Below are 21,255 nucleotides of genomic sequence, written 5' to 3'. Positions count from 1 at the left end.
AGTGAAAAGTGAAAAAGAGGTTCATGATGAAAGGAAGTTTCTTAATAATAGAACAGGGACTATAGAAGGTATAATAGAAAGGAAAGGCAAAAAAATGAGAGGGATGGAAATGGGTAGGATGGGATGAATTATAGTGAGCATGGAAGGGTAGCAAGAGAAAGGAGTTTACACTGTGAGATATGGTGATTCTAAATTTCAAGGGTTTGGGGTACACAGGCTTGACTTCATTAGCCTTAAGTCAAGAAAACCTTTTTAAGAAGAAAATGAAATGGAAGGGAAGAAGTAGAAGAGAATCCTAATTCACAGGAGGCAAGAGTTGGAAGAATGTCATACAGAGAAGGGAGGGAAAAAGGGATTTTTGGAGTTTATTAATCCAAGAGTTGAGTTGAACAACTTTAATATATATATATATATATTTTTTTTAAGAAAAATTTTCCATGTTTACATGATTCATGTTCTTACTTTCCCCGTCACCCCCCAGACCTTCCCCCACCCCATAGCTGATGCACATTTCCACTGGTTTTAACATGTGTCATTGATCAAGACCTATTTCCCTATTATTGATAGTTGCATTGGGGTGGTCATTTTGGGGTCTACATCCCCAACCATGTCCACATTAACCCATGTGTTCAAGCAGTTGTTTTTCTTATATGTTTCCTCTCCTGCAGTCCTTCCTCTGAATGTGGATAGGGTTCTTTTCCATAAATCCCTCAGAGTTGTCCTGGGCCATTGCATTGCTGCTAGTACAGACATCCATTACACTCGATTTTACCACAGTGTATCAGTCTCTGTGTATAAAGTTCTTCTGGCTCTGCTCCTTTCACTCTGCATCAGTTCCTGGAGGAGTTGAACAACTTTAGAAGTAACTTTTACTCCAGGGAATGGTATATTGTACATCCATAGATACATAAGAAAAAGACATCACTGATACTGAGATAGTTGAGGATTATTGAAGTTACTAATTGTGTTTTGGACAAAACAGAAGTTTCTGTATGTTTTTATCATTACTGCTGTGTGAGAGAGAGGAATTGAGTGTGCTATTGTCAGAATAAGCATTCAGCTTACAAAGGCTAGTCTGTTACCTTTTTTTTTTTTTTTAACCCTTAATTTCTGTGTATTTGCTCCTATGTGATAGATTGGTAAGGGTGGACAATGGAGGTCAAGTGACTTGCCCAGGGTCACACAGCTGGGAAGTGTCTGAGGCCGCATTTGAACCTAGGACCTCCCATCTCTAGGCCTGGCTCTCAATCCACTGAGCTACCCAGCTGCCCCAAGTCTGTTACCTTTTGTTGATTGAGGACTCAGGAACAGGCTTGGGAGTGACACTGATGGAAGACAGAAGGGGTGGTGACTGGCTTGGTTGCTCCCCTTACCTCACCTGAACTGGGTTGGAAGAATCTACAACCCAGTCATAGGAGTTTGGATTGGGGGGAGGGGCTGATGGGGAGGTAGGAGGAGCCTTGTTGGGAACTTATATATATTGCCTGTTTGCTGCCTAGTCAGTTGGCACTTCTTAGCCCATCATTGAAGTGCTCTCTTTCATGAAGGGAATAAACAACTCCCTCTTTTTACTCCCGCTTATGATTCCAGGTTTTGCTTATTTGAGTGAGTGGGACATTTGCACTTATTTTTATCTTACACAGTTGTGTGTGGCACTTGTCATCATTTTTTATCTCACACACTGCTGACTAAAGGTAGGGAATTCAGGGAAGAAAGGTAGATTTAGGAAGAGATTAAATAGGTTAAGATGTTGATGTTGGTATTTGCCATTGAGATTTGGATTTCTGCATCATGACTTAAAATATAGGAATAATAGTTCCTTATCTTGCTGTATAGATTTGTTGAAGGACTAGAGAAAGAAAGAGAAAGAAATAAAAAGAGAATAAGGCCTTTACATAAGAGAGTTTGACTTTCAGTTGTTGGCAAAATTCTAGAAAATATTGTCAAATTATAGTTTGTAATGACTTAGGATGAGGAGTGAACTACAAAGACTTCTCAAGAATAGGCCATCTTACACTAAATTCATTTTCTTGTCAAAACATTACTAGATTAGATCAGGAGAATAATGTAAACATTATCTGTTCATTGAAAACTGGTTGAAGAAGCCCAAAGTCTCCAGTCTCTGGGCCTTTGCATAGGCTCTTTGTCAAGCCTGGATTGTACTCTCACCTCACCACCATTTTGTAGATTTAATATCTTCTTTAAAACTTAGTTCAAGGGGTAGCTGGGTAGCTCAGTGGACTGAGAGCCAGGCCTAGAGATGGGAGGTCCTGGGTTCAAATCTAGCTTCAGACATTTCCTAGCTGTGTGATCCTGGGCAAGTAATTTAACCCCCATTGCCTAGTCCTTACTGCTCTTCTGCCTTGGAACCAATACATTGTGGAAGGTAAGGGATTTTATTTAAAAAAAAAAAGTTCAAAGGAGTAGCTTAGGTGGCTCGGTAGAAAGAACCAGGCCTAGAGATGGGAAGTCCTGGGTTCAAATCTGGCCTCAGATACTTCTGGGCAAGTGATTTAACCTCAATTGCCTATCCCTTAATGCTCTTCTACCTTGGAACCAATACTTAGTATCAATTCTAAGACAGAATGCAAGGGTTTATTAAAAAAAAACAAAACCCTCAGCTCAAATGCCACCTCATATTAATCCTTCTTGGATTCTCCTAGTTGATAAATAACTCTCTCCAAATTACCTTGCATTTACATCATATAAATTTTGTTACATCATATAAAGCTTGTTCATTTACCATCGCAACTTGTGAAACATTAAATTATTACAACTCTTTATTCTATATTCCTTTCTTTGTTATGTAGGAAACTATAATGTCTCCTCCCATCCTTCCACTTTCCTGACCTCCCACCCCATATGTTAATGACACAAATTTCTCATGGACATTAAAGAGTAGTAATTCAATGTGATAATTTATTTTTGGCAGGAAAGAGAGGAAAACATGCCAAGATATCAGTCAATCAGGTATAAGTAATAACAATCTTTATTTCTGAAGGCTTAAGATAACATTTGAATTCCTCATCTGCAAAAGTTTAGAGAATTATTGATTTCTCTTTATGAAAGAAATGTACGAACTGTACCCTTGATAGTACTTCTACAAATAGGACATTTTCTTAGGGAAGATGCACATTCTTTGCAAACTACTAGATGTCCACAAGGAATAAAAACAACAGATACTTCTTTATCCATACAAACTTTACAGGTTCTTTCTTCTTGTAATCTCCTCAATTGTTCTTCTATTGGCAAGCCTAAAAAGAAAAAAATAATGAAATACAATTTGTGTTTTCACATTAAAAACAAAAAAAACCCATTAATGTTAGTTTTAAAATGATAATAGCATTTTACCTGAAACATCTTCTGTTGGAATATACTTCATGTTCTTTTCCACTGGGGAAGAAAAAAGATGAAGAAACTATTATCACACTAGAGATCTACTTAAAATACAAACCACAGAGCATATTTTTACACAATATTGTAGTTGGAAGGACTCTTGAGAAACTATCTAGTCCAACTTGTACTTAAATAAGAATCCCTCAAAAAATCAACAAAGTGATTTCTAATAAGAAAAAATAAAAGGGAACTCACCATTTGCACAGTATCTGATTCTACTCAGATAATTCTAATTATAAAGCAATCTTTCTTTACATTGAACTTAGCTAAATCTGCCTCAAAGAAATATCTACCCATGCTTTTAGTTCTACTTGCTAGTGTCAAATCTAATCCCTTTTCCACAAAACCATCTTTCAATACTTGAAGGCAGCTGCCATGTCTTTCTTAAATCTTCCCCCTGAAGGAACATTGCCCCCTCTATCTTTGCAGAGTTAGGGGGACTATAGGAAAACACATATAAATATGTTAGCCTTTTTACTATGAATTGGTTAGTTTTGCTGAACCTTCCCCCCACCCTTGTTAAATCTTTCTTATAAGTAGGCTCTGTCCAGCACTTTATACAGTGCCTGGCACACAATAGGTGCTTAATACATACTTATTGACTGATTGACTCTGGGAGGGCCTGTAGGAAGAAATATATTAGATAATATAGATAGTGAAAAAACAAAATCTATCAATAGAATTTATTTTACTTTTTTCTTGGATCAACGTTCCTTATTCCTGCAACTGATCATCTGAATTTTCTCTTGTTCATCAGTGTCCTTCCCAAAAGGTGGTACCCAGAACTTAACAGAATAATTAAGACCTGGCCTAAGCCTAAGGAAGGGTATAGAGAAACCATCACTTCTCCAAAGTGGAACAAGTTAGGCTCAGGTAGAATATCATAATTACTTATTACATTTAAATAAAATGTGAAGGGAATAAAATTATTTAATGTTTGCCCTAAGGGATATGCTTAAACTATTACCTATTAGTCGTATTAAATTGATCACAGATATTAAATATATGGCCAATAATCTATAAAGCTTTAAAAATACTTTTCTAGTAAACTTACCAAATAAATTGTCATGTAAGACTGGGTCGAAATCTCTGAGACATTTTTTAAATATATTTGCAGCAATATTTCCTTTAACTATAATGGTATCAATCAGTTCTCTGACTTGCAAAGATATCTGTGTTTTTTGTTTAATAACATTGTATTCTTGTTCATTGACCACTTTGGCAATCAACAGACAATCCAGAACAGGAAGCACACAGGTCAAATGTTGAAACAGGGCCATTCTGTTCTTCTGAATTAATGATAAGTCATCTTGATTGAAAAAGAAAAATATATAAAAGATTTAAACATATAAGCTCTAATCGCAAAACTTCTGTATTTTTTCTCTTGTTTTCTTTAGTTATATAATTCTTAAGAATTACAACTGACAAGATAATAAACTACCTATTTTATGTAATCTTCATATGAAAATACAAAATAAAATAAGCAGATATAGGCATCTTGGTGAAATCAATAGATCTGGGTCTATATGTAATGAAATTCAGATGTTATATTTAAGAATATATAAAAAATAACAGATAAAGTATACAACTATATCTCATGTCTCAACAGTACCTCAAATTCATGATATATAAAACCAAATTCAATATCTTTCACCTAAAAACTTTTTTCTTTTTGACCTCTTTCTTCTTCAGTAATACTTCTAACCTAATTTGGGATGTTGAAACCTTGGTTTTATCATCACCTTTTCCATTTCTATCACCTCTCATTATTCTGTTGATTTTCCCTTCCTAATTTTAATAGCCAGAATCTTCATTTCTCTATTTCTACTGATACCATCCTAGTAAAGTCCTCAACTTCTTGGCTACTACAAATAGCTTTTCATTAGGTCTTTTCTTCAATATATAACTGGATCATAGATTTAGAGCTGGAAGGGGTCTTAGAGACTATCAAATCCAAACCCTTCATTTTACAAATGAGGAAACTGAGGCACAGAGTGGTCAACCTGGAGTTATATGTCTATGGCACAATTTGAACCTGGGTTTTCCTTACTCTAAATCCAGTGCCTTGTGCACCATACCAGACAATCTTACTTCTATATGGTTTTGGTTATGTCAACCCTCTGTTTACAGTCTTTCAAAAATTCTCTATAGCCTAACAACTAAAATTCAAATTTCTCAACCTGGTAGTCAAAGTCATCTATAATATGGTGGCCACCTCCAGCCCTAATTTGTATTAGGCCTATCTACCTACTCTACACTGCACCAAAATTAAATAACTTGCCCTTCTATATGACATCATTTTCTTCTTCCCCTACCTTTTGCCTTTTGTTCTGACTATTCTTTTTGTTTGGATCATTCTCCCACCTCCCTCTACTTTTATGATTTCCATCCATCCTTTAAAATCTGATTCAAACTGATCCCATACTGGAGTTGGTAATTCAGTTTCTCCTTTTCAAATTTCAACTAGTAATTTGTCCTTTAAACTCTCGATGTTACTTTCTATCACTATGGTTGTGGCATAAATAAAATACGAATAACTATAATAGAGACAGAAGACTATTGTATGAAATAAAATTAATTTCCCAAAATGCTTATGATGTCATAAGACAATTACATATGGCTAAAATTAATCATTTAAAGTACTGACTATTCCTTTCCTTGCCCTCATATTCCAAATTTGAAACATCTACCACATTTGTTTAACTTTGAACTAGGGGAAGATGGATTTCTATTACCTCCTTTGGATTTGTACTTTGTTCAAATTTATAAATCCAGTATTCTTCTACATTTATTTTTATAGTAATCTGATAAAGCCATTCTTTAGGGCCAATGTATAGAGTGCTAGGCTTAGAGTTAGAAAGACTAGTATTGGAATCTAATTTCTGATGCCTATTAGTTATGTGACCATAAAATAAATCATTTATTCTTTCTCAGCCTTCTTCCTCATCTATAGGAGAATAATGATAGAAATACCTATTTCATAAGGTTACTAAAAGGATCAGATAAAACACCTCAAACAATTGCTTTTATTTTTACTACTATATAAATTATGTTGTAGTGCATAGAGTGCCAGTGAGACCTCAGTTTAGTTCTTGCCTCTGACACATAATGGCTGTGTAGCCCTGGAAAAGTGACTTAACAGTGCCCTAGACTAAGACTGGAAGTTGCAAAGCAGGTACTAAGCTGGAGTGGTCCAGGGAATTTCCCAAAGGTTTTCCTATTTCCATAAAATCATCTGGTTCAAATAACTACATAACTTCATTTTTAACCACCGATATAAAAGCATTTATTTAAATTCAAGGTATCATCATCATTATCATCATGGTAGCCTCTACTAGGCAGTGATCCTCTTTATATCTGGGACCCAATCTTTTAAATGATGTATCTTTCTCAGTGCCTAACAGAATACTCTACATAAAGTGGACACATAATATTTTTTTTTATATATATAAGTGACTATAATATAAGGATAAATTTGAGATAGAGGGGAATATCTTGTTTTTATCTATTAAACAGAACAAATATTTATTTAGTTACACGAAAAGCACTGGGAATTAGGGGGAAAAAGATCAGTTAAAGCTTCAAATGGAAAAGATGGTAAGTGAGCTGACTGAGAAGGATTTCAATAGGTGAAGACTAAAAGGAAGAGCATTAAATCCAAAGGGACAGTACAATTATAGGATCAAAGGTGTATTGTGTTCCAGCTCCAGTGACTGGAGAGCCAATTGTTAAAATTCAGTGTGAGCATTCACACCTTGGAAGTCAGCAAATACTACAAATCAGAGCTTGATTTATTATAGATTTTCTAGACCAAAAAGTAATGATGAAAATGTTAATAGTGAAGATTAAACTTCATAGGTACTTTTTCTTTCTTTCCTTTTTTTTTTTTTTTAACCCAGAGAGCTAGCTATTAAACATTTGCTAGTATACTGCTGGCTGGAAGAGACTTTAGAAATCATCTAATCCAGTGGATCTTAAGCTTTTTGTCTGAGATCCCTTTCTACTCTTGTTTTTTTAAACCCTTATCTTGTCTTAGAATTGATACTAAGTATCAGTTCCAAGAAAGATGAGAGGTAAGAGTTTAGGAAATAGGGTTAAGTGACTTGCCCAGGGTTAAACAGCTAGGTACTTATCTGAGGCCAAATTTGAATCCAGGACTTCCTATCTCCAGGTCTGATTCTCTGTCCACTGAATTACCTAGCTGCCCCTTCTTTAAACATTATTGGGGACCTCACTTGTTTATGTGGTTATGTCTACTGATACCTATTGCATTAGAAATTAAAATGGATAAATTTAAAAATATTTCCCAATTTATTTAAAAATAGCAATAATAAACATTAACAAAAATAACATTTTTTACGAAACAACTATAATTTCCAAAAATAATAGTGAGCAGAATGGCTCTATTTTATTTTAGTTTTTTTTTTTTTTTTGCAAATTCACTTTAGTGCCTGGCTCAAAAAATAAAAGCTTAATTTTCATATCTGCTATATAAAAACTGTTACAATATGTTATTTTGGATGAAGTGCAGGAAGAAAACATGGTCTTATACAGTTATATAGTTGGATAAGAGAGTACTATGTTAATGTCTTAAGAATTTTTATGAAAATAGCTTTCACCTTGAAGATCACCAAAAATGGTCTTGGGGACCCCCCGCTTGAGAGACCACAGAGACCACACTTTGACAACTGCCAATTTAGTCCAGCTATTCATTTACAGATGAGGAAACTGAATTTTTAGCTACAGATATATTTAGGAATAAAAAGAAGAAATAATACCAGGGAAAGAAACAGAGAAAAGAGTATCCAGAAAGACAGGAGAACTAGAACAATATAATATGCATATGTAGTCAACCTTTGGTTAAATATGGAGTGACACACCAAATAATTAAAACATCTTTACCCTTGATTTTAGGATGAATTTCATAAAAGTGGGATAGGAGGAATACATTTTAAAGTACTAAAAGTAATTTTTATACTTAATGAAGAAACATGGAGCTCAACTAAAATTAATTATAGTTATAGAACTAGTGGCTCATATACCTGATTCTATTTCCTCAGCTTGTTCTTCCTCTTCTCTTGTTTCATCTTCTGCCTTAAGCAAATCTGATACAAGATCACTGACTGTTTTGTAATTTTCTCCAGTTGTTAAAATTTTACTCTGAACTGTCTGTTTTATTAGCCTTCTCTCAAAGCCCATTTCCAAAGCTGATCTGACCACAGATGTATTCATGATGACTGCATCTTCTGCATGGTTTTCTCCCAGTCCAAAATGAATAACTATTTAGAATGAAGGATTTTATGAAAGTTAGGATAATTTTAATGGTTTAATCTGCATAAATAGCAAAATATTGTAAGATATAAACAGAATTATATAAATACTGGCACTTTATACATTTATTATATTTTATTCATTAAGTTAAATATTAATAAATAATTAAGTTATACTAAAATTGAGTAAATTTAAAAAAGAACACAGAAAATTCCCATTTCACAAATTCCATGTCTATGTACAGTTTATTTTTTAAATATGAAAGGAGAGAAGGAAAAGAGATTTTCTTTTTACTCAGAATTGTGCTTCCTTTAATTTTATAACTATTTCATGTATTTATTTCTACAGTAATCTTATAAACTCAGACTTCACATACTTTTTTGACAGTATAAAATAATACTACTGAAATTTAAGGTAGCATTATTATTGTACATACTTGGTAGGTCAGCATTTTCATCCACAGGAACATCTGATGTAGATAGCAGCTGTTAGATAAAAAAGACTACATAAGTAAAAATAAATCTTAAATTGCCTACTCATGGCAAAAATAATTGCTTAATACATATACTATTGTGCTAATATTAGCAAAATTGTAATTTTTTAAAAACCACAAATAAGGCACTAAAATATTTCACTTTTATTTAACAATCCAACTCTAGGCCTTAAAGAATTAAGATTTTTTCCTTGTGGCTCTAACCAAAGCTATCACATATTTTCTTTCTTATCAATAAAGTAAGGAAAACAACATTGCTTTTTTTTTTAAGATTCCTTCAATTAATGTCTAAAAAACAGTTACTAGGCCAGCTTTTAGGGTAGGTAGGTGCAGGTGCACACATATACACACAAACATGAAAGCATCACCTCTTCAGTTAATGTCAATGCTTTTTTTGAGTTTCCTAACCCTCAAAATGACTAATGTCATTTATTCAAAATAAGGATAGGAAGACTAGCAGATTCCTTCTTAAAACTTACCACAAGTCTACATAGTTTTTCTATTTTTTTTTTTGCTTTTGATAGGTATTTTTCCCCATGAAAATGGAAGAAACATATATGCACCACAAAATTATTTTTCGTGATCATGATATACTAGAAAGAATATTTGTTGGTCATAAAGTCAGAAGACCTATAAAAGTCTCATCTCTGATACTTGTTGGCTATGCATTCATTTAGCCTTCCTGACCTATTTTCCTCATCCACAAAATGGGAAGAAAAATACTTATACTTATCTCACTAGATAGTCATGAAGATGCTACTTTGCAGACTTTAAAATACTATGTAAATATTAGTTATAGGTGAGTAGTATAGTGCTATTATATATACGTAAAATATACAATTAAGTAGTATAGTGGAAAGACTATTGTACCTAGAATCAGGAAGAGCTAAATTCAAATCCAACCCAGATACTTAACTATGAGATTCTAGACAAGTTATTTAACCTCTATTAATCTCAATTTTCTTATCTGTAAATGAGAATAAAAATAATAGTTCCTATCTCACAGAATTGTGGTGGAGATGGAATGAGATTAATGTAAAATGTATTATACACATGTATATATGTACATATGCTGGCTATTATTATTAAATTTGGAGTATATTTAAAGACTTTTTCTAAGTCTTTTCTTGGATTAGTCTTGCTTTTCTAAATAATAACTAAAAGACATTTATAAAGAAAACATTTACTTCATGTAAAAGATTTTTTATTTCATTTGTGTGGGAATAATGCCGATCACAATCTATCCACAGCTGAGTAGAGAGTTTTGTCTGAGGTTCATACAAGTCAAGAGCCTTGATGTGCTAGTGCTCAGATGGCTATTTTCAAAGGGAAGAGTTGAACCTAGTTCTTCCTGACTTCAAGACTAGCACTTTATATATAGCACAGCTTCTTGGATTTTTTCATTAAGTATAACTCAATTTTTTGAACTTCCTAAAATTCACCAATTGGAGGAAATCTTAAACAGTAGAGACAGTTACAAAAATTTCTTTATACCTGTTCAAGAAGATGAGGATAACTGGCTTGAACCTGATTGATGAACTGTTGTCCTTTCATTTCAATTAAGTACTCACACCTAAAATATTAATGAATAAATTAATGCATGTAAAAGCACTTATTAAATGCTTATGTATTTCAATGCTAAAATGAATTATACATTGTTTGGGGAAATGGATATGATTAGCAGTGCTGAGGGAATGTTAAGTATGCTTTTCTTTATAACAATCATATTTATTAAAAATTAATAAGTATAACACATAATAGTGGGTTATCAAAAATACAGAGAAAATACAAATATTCTAAAACTAGTATACTAAAAATACTAATACTCTAAATTAAAATATTTTAAATAATAAAAAATTTAATTCTGTCATCTGAAGAAAAAGATAGAGAAAGGAAAAAAGTACCTAAGTACCTATAATCAAGAGTATCATACTATTTCAGTTTTTAAATTTTGACTTTATATAACAAAAGTGGCTAAGCAATCTATGGAAAGGTTACTCTTGAACTAATTTTAGAAACCTTACAGTGTACTATAAGTATCATTTTTAATTTCAAAATGTCAATTCAATTAAACCAACAGATTTTGCTCCTACTATATAAAAGCCACTGATGATTCAAAGTTGAAAAACAATGTAATCCTTGCCCTTAATTAAGGACAGCCACTCAGTACTTCTATTTCCTCACTACCTCCTCATTCCTCAAGCCCCTCTAGTTTGGCTTCCTTTTTACTTCTACTCTAATGAGACTATCTTCTCAAGAGTCTGTAGTAATTACTTCTTTTTTAATCCTTTATCTTCCATCTTAGAATCAATAGTGTGTATTGGTTCCAAGGCAGAAGAGCAGTAAGGGCTAGGCAATGGGAGTTAAGTGACTTGTCCAGGGTCACACAGCTAGGAAGTATCTGAGGCTAGATATGACCCTAGGGCCTCCTATCTCTAGATCTGACTCTCAATCCCCTGAGCAACCTAGTTGCCCCTGCACTAACTTCTTAATTGCAAAATCCAATGATCTATTCTCAGTCAGTTCTCATTTTCCTTATTGTGTTTAAAAGTTGCTGGGATACAAAGGTGAAAAGTAGTACAGTCCCTACTCTATTATGACCTAAAAGGAAGCATAAGTATACACAAATAAGTATGATATTAGGTTAAATGAAAAAGTTCAAAAGAAAGAACTAAACAGCATACTATAAAAAAAAACAATGAAGAGATTGCTTTTAGCTGAGGATGAAACCATTTTGTGAATGGCCATAAATGCCCTTCCCTACACCCAAAGGGGATCACTTTAAAGATTTACACTCAGGAGACTGACAATCAGATTTTCATATTAAGAAGAATATTTTGACAACTCTATGAACAACAGATAGGAGAGCCGATTGTGAGCTTCTCAAGGGCAGGGACTGTCTTTTCCCTTTGTCTTCCCAGGATTTAGCAAAGCTTGATCGATTATAGGTATTTAATAAATGTTTATTGATTGAGTTAAAGAAATGGATGCAAGTGGACCAATTAGGAAACATTTTACACCACCTATCCCCCAGACCTGAAATACATTCCTTCTTCATCTCTACTTTTCAGAATCCTTGTATTCTATCACAGTTCAGCTCTGTTGATGCCATATATCATATCGTGACCAGCAGAAATTCCTCACCAAGATATCCTAACTCCAGTGAAATCATAGGTCTGGTCCATATCCCTGTTCCTACTATATGCTAAGCACTATACTAGGTCTTAAAGATATAATGACAAAAAAAGGAGAGAGAGACCTCAGGAAGCTGACATTCTACTGGCAGAGGAAAAGAAACCAATAAAGAAAGTGAAACTGAAAATAAGAGATAGAGAATGATCAGGACAAGGATATAATCAAAGACATAAGTAGAGTGGGTCAGCCTTGTCAAAGAGCTTTATGAGCAGGAGGAAAGGAGGGAGTGGATGAAGATTAAAAAGGTTTTAAAGTATGGAGAGGAGGGAAGAGAGAAGAAATGAGGGTAGCAGTTTAAAATTTGGAACTGGAGGAGAGAAGAGATTTTAAATCAACCAATACTGAAAAACACGATAAGTAGGTTATCAGTCAGTCATCATCTATGTGCTTGGCACTGTACTAATGGACAGCAGGAAAGGCAAAAATCAGTTCCTCAGAATGTCAAGTAGCTCATAGCATAATGAATGATAATCAGAAATGAAGAAAAGGATTACTATGTATTAAAGAGAGATCAATTTATATTAGATAGCATGAAGATGTAAACCACTCTTCTCATTATTATAGAATTTTACAAAACAAAACTTTAAGTAGTTACCTTGGAAACCATTTGGCATGTTCCACCCAAGGATCATCTCCGGATTCCCAACATCTCAGTCCACCATCACAGCAAAAGCACTTCACATCATCATTGCAACCTGCGGGGATGGGAGTAGGGAGTGAACCAGAACTTTAATGTGAACAATAAGCTAAATGAAAATTTATTGGCTAAGAGTTATGAATATTTCTTCTACTGATTTGGGTTTCTTACCCACATAATAAAAGCCAGCACTTGCAAGCTGCTCTGGATAAACTGGAATTTGAGGTGGCCAGGTCACAAAGGTTTTCACACGGGCTGCATGGGTTTGCATGCTCAGATTAGAAACATTGAACCTTGATGTTTCTTGGATTTGACTCTCCAGGAAAGGACAGTGAGGAAAATGTCTCCGATGTTCTGACATGGCATCATCTTTTGGTTCCCAGTTACTCAGTTTCCCACCACAGGCAAAGCAAGCTACCATGTCTCCAGGTCCTATGTAATAAAAGCCAGCTCTTGCCAGATCTAATGGTGACAGAAATGTCAATGGCCATGCCTGGTAAGTAAGAATTCTGGCATCTTCCGTACTCATTGAATAACTGTAGGGGCTGGTGTTCAAAGGGGACAAGTCCTCAACTCCTCTGGAAGTCACTGGCTCCAGTGGAAAACTGGAATAAGAACCACTGAAATATCCACTCTGTTCTGAACTGGGAGATAATGAACATGAGGCACTATTCAGTGAGGAAGAAAGAGCAGGCTGAGAGTTAGATTCTAGATTGTTAGCTGAAGTCAGATTCTGAATGAAGGCACAGCTGGGAAATAATTGTTTATGTTTGTCAATCGCGTTGTCTCCTTGTTTCCAGTTATCCAGCATTAAGCCACAACAGAAACATTTAACTCTGTCATTTACACCAGTGTAATAAAATCCAGCCCGAGCGAGACTCCTTTCTGAGATTGGAACATTGACTGGGAAAGCGGAGTATGTAGACATTCTGTAGAGTTCACAAGAAAAGTCATATTTCAGTTCATATAGGTTGCTGAAGTTCATATTTGATAAGGACATGATGTTTTCTACTAAGTTCATGAGATTCTAAGGGCAAAAAATGGGACAAGTCTTTCTCTGGGGAGGTAGTTTTGTGCATCATTACTGACTTTAGGACCAGGCTAAAAACCTAGAAGTGAAATTCCTTATAATTTTTCATGCTGACTACTTAGGGTTCATAGAGATGTCCTAAAAATTATCATGGCAGCCAGATGTTCAATACACTTTGAAGTTATATATCACTGTCTTTATAACTTTATATATGTGCCATTATATAAACCTAATGATTAAAGTTGAATATCTTTGGAGTTGTATAAAGTGTTTCTGGTCCCTAGTTAATGTTAGACACTTTGAGGTAGTACATCAATGATTTCAGGTTACTAGGCTGTAATAGTGTTTGACTTACATAGCATTTTTGTTAGCACTCTATGTTCAACAAATACTTCTTTGTCTAGTTTTCAACATCAAATATCAAATTTGCAAAGTATATCTTATATTTTCTAGAAACATTCTTCATGTTCAATTTTTCTTTCAGAATAAATTCATTTCTTTTATCTAAATTTAATTTTTCATCCATCATTCTTCCAATGACTATGTGACTGAACTTAATCTCAGACCTTTTCAGTCTCTAAGTCTCAGTGTAATCTGTACTTATCAGACAATATCTGCTATGTTACAATGAAGTGGAGTACAGTTCACAAAAGTACTGTACTCGTTACCTAGAACTATCTTCCACTGGAATTGACTGCCTTGGAAAGCAAACTGTTTGATTCACTAGGTCCATTCAGACAGAAGTCAAATGACCAGTGAATGCTACAGAGAAGGATCTCCTGGACAGAAGGGGTTGGACCTCGAAGATCCTTTCCAGGTCTAGAATTCCTTGATTCTGTGATTTTCATCATCTTACAGATTATTAGACAACTTCTTTATGTAACATCACTGATTTCTTTGCTTTCTTTAAACCTTTCATGCCAGTCAAAAATTCTTGGTCTTTCTATTTTTTCATCCCGACAAATCTTTTTTAACAGGACACATGTCTTACTTGAAAATTTAGTTAACTTCACAAAAAACCTGAGACCAATTCCTTGCTCTAAAGAATTAATTTTTAAAATGTTCATCCTTCACTATAGTTGTTAGCACTGGGTAACCTTCAAAAGATTATTGCTATACCCTAATGTCCTTGAAATGACCACTTATATTTTCTATTTGTCACAGTGAGATAGCAATTTTCATTATATTATAGTTATCCCATTTATTTATGGACCATGTTTCAAAATTTAACAATCATTTAATACCAATAACTTTAATTACCTATTTTCTGTTACTTGTGCACAAAACTACCTCCCCGAGTTTAGACTATGTCCCTTTTAAGGGTTTAGGTCTCCATCCTGGGATTTTTTGGTCCACAAAAGAAAATGAGAAAAAAAAAAGGAGAACACGATTCTTCTTCCTGTGAAATCATTTAAGAAAAAAAGAGAATTTTAGAAATCAAAGTGTTCATAGGAATTAATATCAATAATATAAAATACAATTTTTAAAAATTATAAACTTGAAAGTACAACTGAATTCCCCAAATCTGTCATATAAATTCCTATCCAACATAGATTATTGATACTATTATTATTTATTAATTATAATGATTATATGAATTTATATCAATATCTAATTACTGATATAAGTATTAGAGAGCATAAAATTAATATATAAAATATTGATCAATATGTTAATTCATTAATAATACCATCATGTGACCCAAATCATAGATTTAATCTTACATGAATGAATGGATTTTGTTCTTTTGGGCCATCATGAAAACACACATCATTGGTCATAAGAATGGGAAAATATACATGTGGAGAAATTCAAATTTTGTAATCAGAAGGCTCCCTCATTTAGTCTCAGTATCAAATATTTGATAACTGGCCTCAAAAGTAAGAAATGACACATACTAGCTGTGTGACCCTGGGCAAGTTTTTTAACCCTTTAGTGATCTAAGCAAAACTTCAGAGAAGATCTTGTTGTACATTGATAGAGGAGACTTCTTTAGCATGAGCTATAAAATCACAGGTTTAGTCTTAACCTTATCAAATATATGCCCCGGACTGATACATGAACTCTCTGGGGTTTGCAAAGAAGAGGCAACAGAGTAAAGAGTTTCCTGCAGTAAAATGGATTCTAAGGCTTCTGCTCTATCCCCAACTTTATAATTCTACCTCTGACTAGAAATAGTGGGATGAATTTAAATAAATACAAATTCAGTTTTCTTCAATTCAACTGTCTTCCTATAGATGGGAGAGCTATGCTACTTCTTCTTTCTCCACATCTATTTTCAGTACTAAGATAAAACAACAGCATTGTGTAATTTTCTTTTTGACTACATCCTTTGTCTTGTCCTTTGTTCCTCCCTCACTTCTCCATACTAAGAGTCTGCTGCACAGGCCTTGAAGTAAGATGATTCTTTACTCTAACATAGATTATCTAATTGTCCATTGTAAGAAATAAAGAAATCTCTGGGCCATAATTCTGAACTGAAAACTGACTTTATTTGTAGGTAAATAGAGTCAGTGGTCCATCACCATTCCCATTCTGTGACAAAAGATATCTTGTGGATGTTCGAAGTTTTTTTTTTTAAATAGGCTTTTGATAGTTGATCCAAATCATTGATTAGCAAAACCTACATACTCAAAGTATGTTAACTATGGTTAATAAATTATACTATAAAATCCAAGCACTCTTTTAAGTTTGTCACTACTGTCTTCAGACCATAGTTTAAGAAAAGACTTATTGATATAACAGACAATAACTCAGAAGAAACTTAAAGATACACAAAGTTACTTCTTTGAGTCATAAAATCTGAAGACCATACTATTAACATACATTCCTAGAAAAGCAAATACTATTCCTACTTTTACAACTGACTCTATGACTGCTTCTGTTAGCTTTATTTAGAATCAGGAGATAGTAAAGATGTGTACTTAACATAAGAAGCTCTTTAAGCTAACTCTCCTCTATCACAGTTATTAACAACTGGACTAGCCTTTTTCACTTTCTAGTTATACATACTACTGAAAGGATTATATAAGATGAATCAGTTTCAACCTAATGATATAAAAAGAAATGAAATAAATGCAAGTTAAACTCTTCACTATATATTATATTCTTCCTATGGAAATACCTGTTCCTGTCTCATTTAACGCTGTGCTTTTGTGTGTGATCAAAGATATTAGGCAGGATATATCTGTATTGGCAAAAGTTTAGAGCAAGGGCCCTGTTTAAAGTCAGTGGCTTTACACACAAATACAGAATAACCTGCTTTTTAGAACCAATAAAAAATTGGATTCTCTCTCCACACTCTCCATCTTCTAGTGCCTTCCTCTGATTACCTGGTTGATATATTCTTTTGTGTTATATATACATATATATACACATATATAATCTTCACATATATGTATAATCTCCACATATATGTATATATAATCTCCACATACATGTATATATATAAAATCTCCACATATATATGTGTGTGTATATATATATATATATATATATAAAATCTCCACAATAAGATTTGAGCTCCTTGATGGCCTGGGTTTTCATTTATGTTTTCCTACCCACAACTCCTAGCACACAGTTTGGCACATTTGGTACATGCTCAATAAATTCTTGAATTATCTCTTTAATTTCTTCCATCTACTCCTGGCAAATGTTTCCCGCTCTGAACAACATTCCCAGGCCCAAAGGGAAAACTGACTTCCCAGGCTGGGCCTTGAAGCCAAGACCCTTTTCCATAGATCCTGTATGACAGGGCTGGTAAGAAGGAAAGGATGAAGGAAAGGGATGGAGAGCCAAGGAGGCTCAGGGGAGGCACGTTCTGGCAGTCCTGGCTCACCTCTGAGAACTCAACCCTCTGTTGCCCCCTTGGATCCCTTCCAGCTCTAAATCTGTCATTCTACGCCCCTCCCCCGCCCCCCAGCTCCCCGCGGCCCAGGCCGGCCTCTCGCCTCCCCGCGTGCCTCAAGCCTGCGCCGGATCCTAGATTCCCGGGCACAAGCTCCCCGGCACTCCTCCCCCACCACAGCGCCCCACCTGAACTAGTGACTCAGCACCAGCTGGATCCCTTCTCCGTAAACCTCCGCGCTGAACGCTGGCACCCGGCCCAACGCGGCCGAGCCGGCCAATGCGGCCGCGACGTTATAAAAAGCCGAAATCAGCACCGACCTGCGACTCCAGAGAGCGGCGTCCCGTTTACCGAGAAACCTCTTTGCACTGCCTGCGGCCGCCGCGGAGGATCACCCGCTTTGGAGTCTGGAGAAACTTTTTAAACGACCTCCATTTCCTCTCGGGCTTAGCCCGCCCCTCGACCTTTGAAATGAAAGCCGGTGCTTTCCTCACTGTAGGGGAACTCCTAGGGCAGTAACCACTTTAGACTTCCCCTTACTCAGCGGCCCGGCAGCCGCACGAGGGGAATTCCGGGACACTAAACCACGGACTATTTCCTGACTCTCCTGAATGCTTCCCCAGTAATAAATAGTACGGCAGAAGAACTACGATAAGAGATAGGCCATAGCTTCCTGTGACTAGAAGAATCGTCCTTTCTCTTCCCTCCTCCAAAAATATACTTTTGGTTTAAACATGATTTGGTTTTCCAATTTAAGTCACCACTTTTTCAGACCTTTTGGCATAAAAAACCCAGAACAATTTTCTTTAACATTGTGGGATTTTTAAAAAAATGTCTTTTTTTCCCCTCACTTCTAGGCCCCATCAAGATAAGGTTATGCGTGGGAGATTTGAAAAATTCAAAACTTAGATAACCAGAAGTCTACTGTAATTTGTAAAAAATTTTTGATGCATCGCAATTCTTTGATTTTATGGTGGCAATTTATATCATTCCCCTTTATTTTCTTCTCTTTTTTAGATTGTAATTTATTTAATGTCCATTTTTTGCACACTAAAAACAGTTGCTTTTTTTAAGGTAGGCTATGATTATTAAAATTGCTTCATTTTGCTTTTTGATACTAACTGGAAGCAATTCACTTGAACTGGTTTTTTTTTTTTTTGCACACAAAGCTGAAGGTCTAGGAATTTGAACTCAAAGTACCATCCCCCACTAAATTTTCCAATCTATTGAAAGCTTCCACAGCAAATTACTTAGGTGGTACCTGCCAAGGATAAGATGGTAAAGATCTTCTAAATATGAACTACTATTGTAGTTATTACTTCTTCCTTCTTATCCTTTCAACTTCTTGCCCCCTTGCCAAAGAAGGAAAAATCATCTTGTGTAGTTAGAAATGCCCCCAAATTCAGGGTCCTCCTGTATCCTGCTTTTCAGAAATCCATCCTTAAGTGAAAGTAAGCAGGCAGATGGCCATTTAGATACTCAATGGCTCTAAGACAGTAGTGATGGGCAAACTGCAGCCCCCTGAAATGTTTTATCCAGCCTAGCCTCAGTGACATTATTCCTAATCTGAAGAATACAATGAGTAGGATCCAATTCAATGAAACTTCAAAAAAGTTGCCTTAGAAACAGACTAACAGATAAGCATTTCCTTTCCTTTGGTCCCCTCTTTAAAAAGTTTGCCCATCACTGGTATGGTGTATAGAACATTACACTTGGAGCCTAGAGGACCTAAAATCTAAATCCATCCCAGACAACATAATTTATCTGTGCCTCAATTTTCTCATTTGTAATTTGGGATTAATAACAACTCAGTATTATAATTAGGACAAAATATAATATTGATAAAGTGCTTTATAGAACTTAAAATTCTATATAAATATGAACTATTATTGTTGTTATTTTTTAAATTAGTGAAACAGATTATGCCCAGAAATAAATTATATAGATGAGGCAATGATAAGAGATCAACTGTCTTCCTTTGGTAAATTCAAGCTACCAGATCCTGAAGAATTATGTCTTAGAAAACTGAAAGAATTAAATGTGATTGCTGAGGTCCTGTTATATTGAACATAGAAAGATCATGGAGAATGGGAGGGGGGGCTATTTTTCTAAAGGAAAGTTTGGCTACTGTTCCTGGAAAAAGAAATTCTAAAATATATCTTTAAAAGGACAACCTATGAATATTTAGAAAGGGAAGCACTAAAAGCTATCATTGCTTAATCAAAAGTAAGTCATTCTAGATTAATCCCATTCCTTTTTGACAAGGTGACTAGACTGGTAGATCAGGGAATGCTCTAGGCTTGCCATAACAAGATTTTAGCAAAGCGTTTCATAAAGACTCTGAAACTATAGTTGTGAACAAGATAAAGAGATGTGAGATATATGATAAGAGAGCCAGGTATATTCATATTTGTCTCAAAGACTGAAGCAGAAGGCATGACTGAATAATTGTGAAGTACCCTAGATAGCTATCTTTGACTTTCAGTTGTTCAAAATTTGTGCTGATTTTGATGAAGGCATAGAAGGCATGCTTGTCAGATTTGCAGATTAAATAAAGTTGAGAGGGTTATGTTGGCATAGGATAGGATGATCCCAAAAGATCTCAATAGAATAGAAAATGATAAATTAAATCGGATGTGAATAAATTTAATGTAATTATGTTTAATGTAAAGTTTCACATAAATTTAAAAAATGTCCAGTGCACAGAATTGAGAATATAGGATTAGACAATAGCACCTGTGAAAAAGATCTTAATTTTAGTGAATTATAAGGCCAGTTGAGGCAGTAGTGTGACATAACATTCATAGAGCTAGGTTGCAGGGGCAGATAGGTAGTACAGTAGAGTGCCAGGCCTGGAGTCAAGAGGATGTCGGTCCAAATCTAGCCTCAAATACTTCCTAGCTGTGTGACTCTGGACCAGTTATTTAACTCCAATTACCTAGCCCTTGCCACTCTTCTGTCTTAGAATTGGTACTAAGACAGAAGGTAAGAGTTAAAAAAAAAAAAAAAAAAGAAAGGAAGGAAGGAAGGAAGAAAGGAAGGAAGGAAGGAAGGAAGGAAAGGCAAAATAAAAGAAAAAAAGCAAAAAAAAAAGCTAGGTTACATTAAGAAAAGAATGGTGTCCAGAACAAGGGAGGTGGTAGTTGTGTTGTTCTCTGTCCTGTTCAAACTACATCTAGAATATTTCATTCTGTCCTGACTGTCACATTTTAGAAAGGACATCAACAAGCTGGCATATGTCCTGAAGATGACCAAGATGGTAAGATGACAATCAGGATGGTGGGAGAAGATTGAACACTGTGCCATAGAAAGGCCAACTGAAGGAATTGGGGATGTTTAGGCTGGAGAAGAGAAGACCTGGAAGTGATTTATAGATCTTTTCAAGT

General features: G+C 34.9%; 1 protein-coding gene across 1 annotated transcript; it reads right to left on the bottom strand.

Annotated features, from left to right (window-relative positions):
* Nucleotides 1-2,953: 2,953 nt before the first annotated feature.
* Nucleotides 2,954-14,062, bottom strand: LOC123238988 (baculoviral IAP repeat-containing protein 2-like). The gene is made up of 8 exons (XM_044666254.1): nt 13,164-14,062; nt 12,951-13,050; nt 10,655-10,733; nt 9,104-9,152; nt 8,439-8,675; nt 4,451-4,705; nt 3,352-3,393; nt 2,954-3,254 (listed from the first exon to the last, which is right to left on the bottom strand). The coding sequence occupies exons 1-8, from the start codon at nt 14,011-14,013 to the stop codon at nt 3,061-3,063; spliced, it is 1,806 nt and encodes a 601-aa protein (XP_044522189.1). The 5' UTR covers nt 14,014-14,062; the 3' UTR covers nt 2,954-3,060.
* Between the last annotated feature and the right edge of the window lie 7,193 nt (nt 14,063-21,255).

This window comes from Gracilinanus agilis, chromosome 3, assembly GCF_016433145.1.
Source record: "Gracilinanus agilis isolate LMUSP501 chromosome 3, AgileGrace, whole genome shotgun sequence".
NCBI classification, from domain to species: Eukaryota; Metazoa; Chordata; class Mammalia; order Didelphimorphia; family Didelphidae; genus Gracilinanus; species Gracilinanus agilis.
The sequence above is the reverse complement of the archived record's forward strand: the minus strand, read 5'-3'. Positions and strand labels throughout refer to the sequence as shown.